The 13,496-nt window shown below is 41.4% G+C and overlaps 1 protein-coding gene across 1 annotated transcript; it reads right to left on the reverse strand.

Annotated features, from left to right (window-relative positions):
* Positions 1-3,681: 3,681 nt before the first annotated feature.
* Positions 3,682-12,933, reverse strand: ANAPC7 (anaphase promoting complex subunit 7). Its single transcript, XM_031592610.2, has 11 exons — positions 12,738-12,933; positions 12,071-12,257; positions 11,284-11,403; positions 10,649-10,760; positions 10,265-10,418; positions 10,018-10,160; positions 9,567-9,684; positions 8,978-9,174; positions 8,022-8,246; positions 7,480-7,630; positions 3,682-6,620 (listed from the first exon to the last, which is right to left on the reverse strand). Exons 1-11 carry the CDS (start codon positions 12,836-12,838, stop codon positions 6,431-6,433), a joined length of 1,698 nt encoding a protein of 565 aa, XP_031448470.1. The 5' UTR covers positions 12,839-12,933; the 3' UTR covers positions 3,682-6,430.
* Positions 12,934-13,496: the final 563 nt, after the last annotated feature.

Raw genomic sequence — 13,496 nt, forward strand, 5'->3', positions numbered from 1 at the left:
GAAAGCCCCGCTGCCAACATCCCACAGGCTGCTCAATTCCCCCTGCTGACATCCCAGTGCAAAGGCAGTACTCATGGGGTGGGCACTAAGGTGGGCAATAAAGACTGCCCAGGGCTGGACATGGGACACACACTCATCCCTCCCCTCAGGGCAGGGGAGACTAACAGCAGTGAGCAGAGTCCAGGCAACATTTCCCTTCATGCAGATAAAACATATTCTTTTTATCATGTAAAGCATCAGAATTCATGGATGGTCGATGATGGCACCAAAGGAGATCAAAGCGATCTGTTTCCTGTTCACTCTTTTCAGGCAGCGAGAACAAAAGCTGAAAAACAAAGTGCAGCAGAGGAAGGGTTAAACTCCCTAAGCAAAAACTTAAACATTTCCAATGCTGGAGTGTCACTGGGTTGAAGGTCCTTGAAACTACTTAAAGCCCAACGTTGCAGTAAGGGCAGTTAACACTTGACAGAATCCTCCAGCCTCACTAAACTGGCTGGATTTCAGCACAGCATCCCCTGCAGAACAGACACAGGTTAGCAGGACTCCCCTTCCTTCCTACTTACTAAAAGCTGTTCTAAGGAGCAGAGGAAAGATTAAAGACTGTCTCCACAATGTATCTCCTTCTGTAACAGTCAGTAACAACACCAGAATCCAGCAGGCACCCAGTTCAGCTAGAATTCACACTAACATAAAGATTTCAGAATAATGCCAGCTTTCCACCAGATAGTCAGATAGTTCAGCAGAGGAGATAACTGAAGTAGAAGCAGGTAAGTGTGTGTTCTGTGCAAGTTTGTTAGTGACCTGCATCCTCGGTCACACAGGTCTACCAGACTGATGGGAACAGTTCAGTCCATACCAACGCTGCCTCCTGCTCACCTTGACAATGGACTGAAGCAGGAAACACAAACACTGAGGCTATTTTCCAGTTCTGACTGCTGGGACCCCAAAGCTGAAAAAGCTCCTCGGTGGCAGACTGCAGCTATTTGCTGGCTTCCCAGGCTTTACAAACATTTATTTCAGGAACCATATGGACTGCAGCTTACATAGACCAGTATAAAGCAGATTCATATCTGCAGACTGCTGCTCTCACTCTACTGATGTCATCATGCTTCAGTTTCCTGGAAAACTGCTTAGTATTCCAACAAGATGAAGCCAACTTACCAGCTTCAACACATCAAACCCTACTGCACGACAAGGAAGAACATAAAATATTATACAATAAACATTAGGCTAAAAGCAGAACAACAACAACAATCTGTTGAACAGGTCAGGGAAAGGGCTGGCATCTTAATGACCTTTGTAGCAACGGGGCAACGTGCCACCCCTCCAGCCAACAGAGGAGCAGGGCCTTTTGTGCCGCCAGCTCAACCCCAGCTCTTGGATCAACTGCCAGTGTAAGCATCACCCCTCTGCCAACTGCTGAACTCTCCCAGCCCGGGGAGCCCAAGTTGGAGATGTTCCAAGTCACCAAACCCCCCATGAGCTAAGCAGAGCGTGCTGCTGCTGCCTGCCTGTCAGGTGACTTTGATGTAATTGGACTTTCTGTTCTCTATAAATATTTCAGAAATTTAAATCAAGTCCAAGTCTCAGGATGTGGGCTTTTTTTCCCTCCTTTTTCCTCTGGACAAGCACTCTGAGGCCCACTGTGCTCTGAAACACACAGCTGACAGCTGAAAAAAAAAGACAGCTGAAGTGTCCAAAGGCAGATTTCAGAATGCTAGGACACTGTTTCCTGCCATGCCACACACTGGTCCAACATCGTGCAGGCAGGACACAGAGCAGGACTGCCAGCTCAGCAGATGTCATCTGTTCTCCCTTAAGAAACAGTACTGTCTGTGAAGGGATAGAGGGAAAAAATTCCATCTTTTTAAAAATCTGTACGTCAGGAACTAAACTGCTAGATCTCCAAACTGTTTGCATGCATCAATACTTTAACAGGAAAACAAAAAGAAAGAAGGAAAAGGAAACTGATCTCTAAAATTCTGATATTCTTTGCCTCTCCTGGAAGATGTGACCTAGGATCTTAGCTGTAAGGAATCCTTAGGGTTATGTCTGCTACTGCAATTCCAAGTTATGCAAGAATATTGTAGCTAGGTATTTTCCTTCAGCAATATTCACTTTCCTCTCCCATCCAACTTTATCTTTCTAACTCTGCAAAACTTTTTCTCTTTGTCTTTTATTTGTTTGTTTCTAATGCTATTCTTTATTTTTAAAACCTTTATGTGTTTGCTTCATGGCCCTGCAAAAGTCTTGTTGGCTTGAGCATGTCAAGGAGGAGGCTGGGAACTGTGATGCTGTGGAACTGCTGTGTTGGAGCTCTGGCTTAAGGCTGTGGTGAAACATCTCAATGAAGAGTAAACTGTTGATGTGGGAAATTTCAATGTAATGATTTCCTGTGTCTGTGTATCAAATGAAGCTGTTTGGCCAGTCCGCATTCACCACCGTTGATGCAAAATAGGAAGAACAGTCTGTTTTCACTTACTGTCTAGAGCTGTGTGCATGCTTTGCTAACCTTAATGCTAATGGCTGTTTAATGCTCTGCGTGGAATGTGCAGGGGAAGCTTTCACTGTGGTGGGTCACTGACAGATGTTTACATTGCAAAAGCCTCCGTTTAAAACTGCTTCCCTGCTTTGAACCATCTCCCAGGAGAGGCAAAGGACTTCAGAAGTTTGGAGATCAGTTTCCTTTTCCTTCTTTCTCTTTGTCATCCTGTCAAAATATTGATGCGTGGAAATGGTTTGGGGATCTAAAAGTAGCAGCGCAGTTCCTGACATGCAGATTTTAAAGCAGGGTTTGCTGAATAAAAAATACTTCTTGCCTCTGTTCTGGAAGGATCAATTTCTGCATCACTGAGCTCCTGAAAAGGACAGAAGGATCACAACAGAAAACAGAACCAATGAGGAAAACAATCACTCAAAGGAAAATAAAAGCCCTAGTTAATCCGAAACAATCTCCATAATCAGCACTGGTTTAAGAAGAAAAAGCACTTCAAATAGGAACATTTCCTATTGGCTAGTGGTCCTCAGCTCCTTCTATTATCTCTACATCACAATTCCAGATTCTCAAGATCTAGAAATAAGAATTATAAATGCTGTATGTATTCCAGGTGCTATCAGCACATCACAGAAAGCATGCCAAGCCACATGCTACAATATTTACATGTTTGGTAGCCACATCATCAATGTACGACGCTTCTAGATTCTGGTAAATTAAGACTTTTAGCCCATACAAATCTATATAAGGGCCTTAGGTTTGAACAAACTCTGTCTCCTGGCATCACTTCTGTATCTTTCATAAAGCAGGACAGAATTCAAAACCTGCTAATGACATCTGTGATTTCAAAGTCAAACACAGCTGTCAGGATTTCAAGCACAGTCTCTTTATCCTTACACAACCCCGAGAACAGCACGTGCAGAATACAACTGGATGTCAATTGCTTTTTGGTGTCACCTAAGTATTGCTTCACTTCTGGGAGCTTACATCACAGATCTAACAGATGGAACCTCTGTTTTTGGCTTTATTATCTTCTCTTCTAGGGTGCACTATGACTGATGGACAGAATGAGGTCAACTGCTTATTAGGGACTACTTGTTCTGGTCCCTAAACTAGAAAACCAGTAAATGAATGTGAGAGCACAAAATCTATGCAAATCTAGAGATCATATTCTAAAATTAAAGTATTAATGAAGGCTAGTTGACAGACAAGAATCCCTTTGGACTTCTGAAGCTGGTGTGAAGTATGTTTATCTATATAATATCAAATGCATTCAGCACATGTAACATTGAAGTTCCTCAGTCCTGTGCAGTACCATTAATAGCAAATATTATAACAAGCTATAGAACCATAACACAAACAACATTTCTGTAAATACTTGTGGCAGAAATCACCTGAAGCAGTGATTGAACAACTGGTGGGAAGGCAGGGCCAACCCAAGGGAGCTCAGGTGCAGGCAATGGAGATGAGTGATTGGAAGGGGTGGAGCCAGGATCCAGCCCTTCCCAGCCCTCATTTAAGGCTTGGCAGTGGAAGTGAGGGCATCTTTCTGGAGATCCTTGTCTACTAGAGGCCCTCTAAAGGTAAGCAGTTTAGCTTTGTTTCTGTATCCAGGGCTGCTGCATTTGGGCTTGTTTTCATTTGCTGCAGCCTAGGGTTGTGCCATCTAGCCCATACCACTGTACTTTCCATCACATTACAATACTCATCTATGTATTATTTGACTGAAGCTTTCAGGAAGAAGCAAAGTTCTGAGAAAAACAAAGCAGCAAGGATGCAACTCTATTTTGACAGTACTCTTAAGGTGTTCTTAGGTGTACCTGAATTTAGTTGCTAAAGTTACACATAAGCACGCTGATATTCTGTGGTTTTGTTTAGCAGCGCATTCAGCTTCACTTTATCAGATAATCAACAGACACACTACAGGATGATTCAGTAAAACTGTGGTTCTCAAGTTTCCTGTTCCATGTAAACATTGTTTCAGAGAAATGCTTAAGACTGGTAGTTTTTACTTGTAGCTTGTGGTGGATTTAAAGGAATATCACAATGAAATGGCTGAACAGCTCAAACTGTGCACCACATACCTCACTTGTTTCTCTTGTCAAATATTAGTTGCTTCAATAACATTAAGAAGCCCGTTCTTTCCTTGAGTAGGAAGGGTTGAAATAACACCTAGAAAGCTGCTGACCCTGCCTACCTTTCAGACATAGAATACAATTTGATGAAAGCTTGAGCCTGAAGGGGGAAAAAAGAGAGTTTCAATTTGCTTGTAAATCTGTATCTTTTTCTGTTACAAAAAGATAGGCAATGAGCTGAAGGCTGTTCACTGCATCATACAGCAAGGCCATTAACAGTTAGATTCTTCATTTTAAAGAAGGTTCTGCTCCCTCATACACCAGAATGCAATTAGCAGAATGTTCACTGTAACTGAAATGAAGCTGTTCAGTGTATTTATTTAATTACAGAGCAGCCACAGCTCATGCCAATTCAATCACCAAGATAGCAGCACATACTTTTCTGTTCCTCCCACAGAATCTTCAACTAAGCATAATTCCATGTAATACTTTAGGAAGTCTAAAGTCCTCAGAATTCCAGAGAACAGATACTCAGCTCTTCTGCTTGTTTTTAAATGGATATAATATTAAGATTCCTTTGTAAGGATGTAACATAGCAAAATACTTCAAAAATAGTTTCTAAGAGAAGTAATCTATGTAGTGCATTTCTGTAATTTGTATAACACATGACAGAAGAAGAGCTTTTACCCTTATTGGCATTGTATTCCTACAGTTAGGGGATGCTTGTTCTGTGTCAGGTATTTGTACAAAATAGGTATTCCTCTGTTAGCTGCTACTCTGAATTGCTTGTTAGCCTTGTGTTAAGGTCTGTCTGCTCCAGCATAACTGTGGGAACAGAATAAATACAAAAGAAATTGAACTGGCAATATAAAAAGATATTTCAGGAAACAGAATGGTAAGAAACATAACAGCACAAAGTAATTCCTCCTCCTACACATCAAGCCACAGAACTGAAACAATTTCTAGATTACACAAAGATCACCCTCAAAGAGATGATGCTGAAGTGATAACATGAATTCAAATATTATCTGACAAAAAGCATATAAACATGACAAGAACAGGATGAAACATTTGTACAATTTAACGTTTTTCCAGAAAAGTGGAACAGGATGGATTCTTATACCTCCTGTATGCAGAACATGAAGTGCTTTGAGTCACTGCTGTAAAACCCTTATGTAATACACTGAAGTAAAAGTAAACTGCATTTAAAAGAAATGTTTATGTACAGACAGATTACAAGGTTTAGTAAGGACTGGTTTGATTCTGTACACAGAAATCAATCAGCTATAAAAGTGTTCTCTAGCTCAAAGCTGCCTGGGGTACCAAACTTCTTTATACCACATGCAATGCCTTGCAAAAAGACAGTAATTAAACCAACACAGCAAGAGAAAAGTGCTGCTTTCAGCCACAGCCAAGTGACTCCTCAAAACTTCAGCAGGAGTGTGAGCCCAAATCACAGCGTACAAACAAAGGAAGACGACCTTTTTCACAAAGGCATACCAAAATACTATTTACAAATTGATAAAGCACACTTAGCCCTGAATGCAACTCAGACAGCTTTTATCAAAAACAACAGGCTTCTAGGAACTTTAGAATCTAATGCTTTTGGTTTTAGTAGGTTGAGTTTTCTTTTTAAATGAAAGATGCAAATGACTTCCACTGCAGTTAATTCCTTACACCTAATAAATAAAGAAGCATCAAGAATCTTCATGACATTGAGATGCATAGACTGAAACCATTTAATAGTTCTATTAAATTAAAAAAAAAGATAGTCTTCTGTTCTTGCAAATATCAGAGTTCAGAAAGGAATGGCCTTAGTGGTATGTTCATGTGCCAAATCGACCATTGGGAAGAGCAGCCATCACTGCATGCCAAACCATTGCTCTTGATCTGCCCACTGGGCTGCCTCGCTGTCACTGCCTTCCAAGTCCCCCTCTTCTCCACTTCCCTCCATGTCATCCACATCTTCTTCCTGGGTTGCATCTGTTGGACTTTCCTCTTTTTCCATTTTCTGCATTCCTTCTAGTGATTTCTGATCATTTGGATCCAAGCTGAGGGAAAGAGAAGAAAAGCACATATTGCCTTAAGACTTATAGCACATATTGCCTTAAGACTTCTTTTTCTTATATTTGTGACATTACCATAAAAACAGAACTTTTTTCTGCACGTCCTGCTTAGCACCACCAACAATTTCAGCCTGGTAGGCACAACTTCACCTGACACTAACACCAGGTATTACATTCTCATATAAAAGCATTTTGAGCCTCAAAGTGCACTCTTCTAAACACCACACACTCAAAGAAAAGCTAGTCAGTTCCTCCAGACAACGCTAATCATGAAGCAATGAGAAAGTAATAAAAATGTGAATGGCTATGATTAAACATATCACATATACAAGGAAAAAATAGCTGACCTGTTTATGTTGTGTGTGTTTGCTATGGATATGGAGTGCTAGATTTAAGGTAAATTTAACTTTCTGAAATTTAAAAAAAAAATAGTAACACAACATAACTTCAGAAGGTAACATTAAGGTTCTTCATTACCTATTTAAATTTACACAGTAGCTCCTGTTTATACATTATCTTCTGCTCTAATGGAACAGCTCCCAAAAAGGCTGCCTATATAATTAATTATAAATACACCCATGCCTCAATCACTTCATTAGCCAAGGAACTCCATGCCCAGTGATGTCTGCAATTAACAGAATACCTGAATTTTGCACTCCGCAGCACAAAGCTTTGTACCAACTAATTCATTATCAGAATGCAACGTTTGTCTGCTTTGAGGAAGCATGATGTAAAGCCACCTCTGCTGCATGCCCTAATCAACCAGTGGCCTGGCACTCAACTTTTTACTTGGTCAATTATTCATTTCTATACATACATTACAGCCTTGGCTCTCTGGCCTTACCTTAGGGCAATACTGTACTGGTCCATTGCTTCCTGGTACTCATTGACAGCTACAAGGAAGTCTCCCAGTATTCGATGCAGAACACAGTCACTCTGATTAGCCAATGCATTCCTCAGCAAAGCAATTCCATCTTCATACTTTTGCTCTCTACCTGTTAATTTGCAAAACTAGTTTTAATTAATAGTTTAGATAAACCATAAGCAGACTGTACACTAAGGGCTATCACAACACAAAAGCATTTCTTTCCTCAGAGCTGCTGGCAGGAAGGATGGCAGTAATATACTTTTTGTTAGCAATGACTGCTACACACGTTAACACACATACTTTGAAGGCAAAACATTTTGCATGCAATGGTTTAAAGTGCTGTCATAATGTCAGTTGCTAGGTACAATTAATTCCTGTGCTTTTTCCTTCCAAACAGAACTGACAAATCCCTGTGGTGCAACATCCCTGTCATATTATTTGTACTGATGAGGCTGCAGAACACTCCTGTATATGACAGAGTACGTTATAAGAAAGTTGACATGAAAAAAGGAACTTACTTAGAAGTTCTGCTTTCTTTACCACAGCTTTAATGTAATCAGGTCTTTGTGTCAGTGCTTTGTCCAGTAACGTTTTTGCTTTCTCTTGTGTGACTGGGTCTTCAAGGCAGACTGTTGCTAACAGAGTGAGTGTCTGTGCATTTGCTCCCAGAGTTTTATACACATTATTTGCCATAACCATAGCTTCCCGGATACTGTTAGATGCTAGGTAACATTCAATGAGACCTGATAATAAAGAAGAAAAGCATTTCAGTTTCATTTGGTGCTGCAGTCAGTCGCCCCTCCTCAATTATTAGCACTTGGTCACCATGCAAAACAGGTAACAGTGGATCAAGAGGACTGCAGTGTAGTTCTCCATTGGTAAACTACATACCATAGTGAACATCCCGATGTAACTGTTGCCAACAGCTGAAATATTCTACAAGCAATTCTTAAGACTGCCAATAAACAGTACATTGGAACCACTATCATCCATTTCTACTTAATACTGTATATCTTCTGAGGTATTTTATTTTGCTAAGAGAAGTTAATATAACTTTTAACTCTATAAGAAAATGCATATTCCCCCAAACACATGAGCATTTCTCCTTAACTACTTACCATCTAAACTTGTTCCTACTTAGGAGGCAGTATGACAAAATGATGCTCCTGGTACGACTAACCACACATTGAATGTCATCATCCTAAACTGATCTCCTCAAAACACCCAAGTCTGCTTACATTCAGATTAAACCACTTAAAAGCAAACAACTTTTTTGGAAATAATTCTTATAAATACATACATTCTCTAGTATCTCTTGCCTGACTACTTCTACCAGCACTTTATGCGTTTTTGGGTAATAACAACTTATGTGTTAGAAAGTCAACAGGGGAAAAGAACTTGTCTATTCTGATTCCTAATAATAAGAGCCATTAGTGCTGCACCAGTGCAGTCTGAGTAGCTTTGTTTCACTCACCCTCATAGCAATCCAACCTGCAAGGCGCAAGCCGTATCGCTTCACGGAAGTGTATGATTGCCTCCTGTACTCGGCCCATGTTCCTGAGGGCAGCTCCCTTCAGCAACAGAGCCTGAACACTGTTGCTATTAAGCTGGATAGCTTTGGCTCCTAAATATAAGGCACGGGAGTATCGTTTACTATAAAAACTATGACACCTATGGAAAGACAAGATGGATTGTAAACATGTACTGCCTGTGTACGTTCACAGAGACTCAAAAGAGAGAGGGAAGAAACAGGTTACAAGTAACTGCTGGATCTTCTGTATTTTAAGTTAGAAATAAATGTTTGTGTAAGAACAAAGAAACACCTCCCCAGAGTTGGAAAACAAACAAAGAAACCCATTAATCATCACAGCTATTTAATACATCACTGCTATTGCAAAGGTTTAGTAATTCAAACCAGTTTAAGCTTAAAGAAACCAACCAAAATAGGTACTCATGAGTAGTTAAGGTTACCTCCAAAACAGGACAAAAAAGCTGATTTCGCTCAATCAGCTGTAACTCAGCAAATCAAAAGTCAGGGTAAGAAAGGAAAGAGAGCATCTTACCCAGATACCACCCAGGGTTCTGCATGTTGATCTGAAATATTGAAGAGACGGCAGCCTAAGTTTTCTACATCCTCCAGTCGACCTTCCCGTGCCAACAAATAGCCATACACATCCATTCCTGCAATGAAAACATTGAAGGTCAATCATCAAGAAACAGAAAGGTCATTCACTACAATAAATTCAAACTTCCTAACATATACTTCTTTGGCAAACCACGTAAGTGGATGTGTCACCTTCTAGATATCTGCCCCTTTAAATAACTTGCAACGCAACCGCTTAGTTTAAACTGCATAACTACCAGCAACTGGTAAGTGTACAGCTTCTGAATGTAAACTCTGAATTGAAGGACAGATACAACTATACTCAATAGTGCACTCAATATTTATTTGCTACTCTAACTTAATTTACCAGATCATTACTCTACATAAATGTTCCTTTACGATTTACTCACCTTTTATTAGGTAAGGATCCAGCATTTGAGCTTGTTCAAATTTTAGAATAGAGTTTTTATTATCTCCAGCTCTGAAATACAGGTCTGCTAAGCTCCCCAGTAGATCTACATTATCCCTCAGCAATGACTTTTTCTCTAAAGAGCTTTAAGAGAAATAAATTGCTATTATTTATGTGTAATGATATTAAAATAACATTAAAGAAATATTTTATGGCATTTGATTACATCATGCTCTTTCAATTCTTACCAAATTGTATTGATTGCTCTAGTGTTATCTCCAGTATGCACAAAAGCATATGCCTTGATCCATACTGAAAGCCAGTCCAAGTTTGGAATGCTCTGAATGATATTTATTGTCATGGAGGCCACTTCTGCACCTTTCACCGACAGCGAGAGCAAACCTGTTCAGAGAGGTATTCAAAATAATAAAAACCATTTTCAATCATCACTACTACAAATTGTCTGAAGACTAGGAAGCACAAACAAGCAGTTTGCCGTGAATTTATCATTTGCATTAAATACATTTGCATTAAATATTACGTAGAGATGGCAGTCAATTACCCATCCCAAACATGCTTCAAATTATAATGCTTCTTAGGACTGACATACTTAACAGTGTGGAGAAACCTACCCAGTATGGCATCAAGTGCTAATGGACACTGCCTCAGTACTTCCTTGTAGCTTGTAACAGATGAGCGTTCTTGACCTGCTTTCTTGTATAGATTTGCCAGCATCATATTGATCTGTAAGAATTAGAAAGGAGTTCTCATTAAGATACGGTCACAGTTTTGTCCTCCCTCCAGCATGCTGTCTCCCTCCCTTCTGTTCTGAGTAGTTCTTCTGAGATCACTATAACCTACCATGGATTATAAAATTAATATTGATTCTTGAGTCCAAATATAAAATTCACATTTTTTCATTTACATAGTACATCCGGAAATCTCAGCATTGTGACATCCAAAAATGGGCAAGTGTCTTAAGTATGACAAGAAGAACCTGTATATCCGCTGCATTAACCTTCTTTCAGTTCATTTCTTTATATCAATGGAAGCTCTCAAGAGAAGGAAGGTATGGAAATGTTTCTGTTTAGATTCTAAATAGTAACGATTGATAAAAGAACAGAAATGATTCAAGCTCCATGCAACTAGTTGGGTCCTACTATGAGATTTTATTATTCTAGTGTATATGGATTAAAAGTTTGCTTTCCTCAACCTTTTTTTCTACCTTCTGAGCAAGCACCAGTGACAAACATTTGCTAGAACAAACCTTTGGAGTCCTCTGTCTGGAAGGAATCCCATCCAGAATGGCAATGGCATCTTTATCTTGCTTCAGCATTGTGTAACATTCAGCCATTTTATATTTTACTTCAATTTCAGATGGTAAACACTGAAATAAAATGCAACTATTAAAGGACAACAGTAGTGGAAACGTTATGTCACAGACTGAAACAGTGACTGAACACCTGGTGGGAAGGCAGGGCCAACCCAGGGGAGCTCAGGTGCAGGCAATGGAGGTGAGTGATTGGAAAGGGTGGAGCCAGGATACAGCCCTTCCCAGCCCTCATTTAAGGCTTGGCAGTGGAGGTGAAGGTATCTTTCTGGAGATCCTTGTCTACTAGAGGCCCTCTAAAGGTAAGCAGATTTTCTTCCTTTGTTTCTGTACCCACAGTTGCTGCATTAGGGCTTGTTTTTGTTTGCTGTAGTTTTCATTTGCTGTAGCCTAGGATTGTACCACCCTGCTATTATTACTGTACTTTCCATCACATTATAGCCTTACAGTGTTGCAACATCATCATAGTTACATTTAAAAAAAAAAAAAAAGTCTCCTCATTAAATGTTTAGTGTAAGTTAAAAATATCTAGTGGAAGAAAAATAAAAATGTAACCTACTGCTGGCTCACATCACTCATCTCTTCCAAAACCATTAATTACATATATAAAAAAAAAAAAAAGGTAGTCCATAGTCTAATGCTACAATATTGAATCTTCAACATTAACTAAAGCAGAGAAGGATACACAATCATTTATGCAGCATACTGCTCAGTTTTTAAATACCTGGCTCTGGGGAGCTGATGCAGCATTCCCAGTAGAAGGCCTTACTTTTGAGGTTTTACTCAATGCTTTCTTCTGCTGCAAAGCCATCGTATACTTGCTGACAGCATTCCTAAATTCTTTATCATGGAAAAGAGAGTCTGCGTGGTATACAAGGAGTTGGTACTTCTGAGATGGTGAAAACAGCTCCCTAGAAAAGATGCAGACAGGCTGAGATCAGCTGACAGCCTAAGAACCAAGGACAGACCCGAAGTTATTCATCCAGCTTCAACTTTGAGCTATTGCTGCTGCTCTGCTACGCAGGTAACAGCACAGCTCCTCACAGAGCTGCATCTTGCTGTGTTGAAATGTGAGGATTTTGGAATGGGACCGCGGTTCTAACCGGTACCTCACAAAACTACCCGAAACGATCCAGGAAAGCCCTGAAAAACAACGGGAACCGCGAGAATGAGGGAAAGAGCTGTGATGTACACAGGGCACCCTTGGTAAGAAAGGAGGGAATCGCTGCATCTCCGCTGGGGAAGCCATGAAAGAGCCACGGACCCCTGCTGCTGCTGCCCAACCGCGGGCAGAGGTGGGCTGACAGAACGCAGCTTCACCCCTTCAGGGCCCTGAGCAACAGGGGCCTTTTCCTTTCCGGTCCCGTCAGCGCGGCGGGAGGGCCACTCACGGGTTGTTGCCGCTCATCGTTAGGAGAAGCCCGCTGAGAAGCCGCACGTTCGAGTGGAGCCCGGCGGAGGCCATCTCCCGTACGTGCTCCACCACGCTCATGGCGGCGGCGGCAGAAGGACGGGACAGAAGGAAGAACGCGGCTCACAACCGGACACCCGCCGCCACTCCAAAATGGCGCCAAGGCGGGGTCCTCGCGCCGCTGTCTACAGGCGCCCGCGCGGTGCCTTAACGCCGCCCCGACGGCGGGACAGGCGCGCGGCGGGCAGCCCCAGGCGCCCCGTGAGGCCCCCGATGGTTCCGCGCATGCTCAGTGGTGCTGTGAGGCGCTGGTGTCGGTGTGTGGGAGCAGGGAGGCGTCGCTGCTGGGTGCGTCCCTTCCCGGCCCAGCATCATATATATGTTTTTTATTCTAAGATTTAGACGTTGTGACTGCACAGCTCTTGAGCCTGGACGCTTTTCTCCACAGATGTCACTGTCTGATGGCTGCAGCAGTGATGTGAGGTGGCAAAGCTCGTGCCTGTAAGACAGCTGAGGAGGAAGACCTCAAAACCTAGGCTGCTGCTGGCCAACAGCTGGGGAAAGTACCTCACTGGTGCTGCTGTAAACTATGAAGCACACAGTACCTCTGTAGGAGAGTTAATCCTGCGCAGCAATGAGATAAAACAGTCGTGTCAGGATTTCTTCTTTCAGTGAAGTATCACAAAAAGGCGCGTTAGCGTTGTGTGGTGATGGTGAAAGTATTGCCACAAAGGAGACA

This window comes from Phasianus colchicus, chromosome 18, assembly GCF_987193195.1.
Source record: "Phasianus colchicus chromosome 18, bPhaCol1.hap1.1, whole genome shotgun sequence".
Classification (NCBI taxonomy): Eukaryota; Metazoa; Chordata; class Aves; order Galliformes; family Phasianidae; genus Phasianus; species Phasianus colchicus.

Bases quoted from the DNA above. Each gene is read 5' to 3' on its own strand.
- ANAPC7 (XM_031592610.2), bottom strand. From the start codon at position 12,838: ATGAGCGTGGTGGAGCACGTACGGGAGATGGCCTCCGCCGGGCTCCAC. The intron at 12,258-12,737 runs GTGAGTGGCCCT...CATCTTTTCTAG, and splicing joins ACGATGAGCGGCAACAACCC to GGAGCTGTTTTCACCATCTC. The intron at 10,161-10,264 runs GTAAGAATTGAA...TTTCTCTTAAAG, and splicing joins AGAGCAATCAATACAATTTG to CTCTTTAGAGAAAAAGTCAT.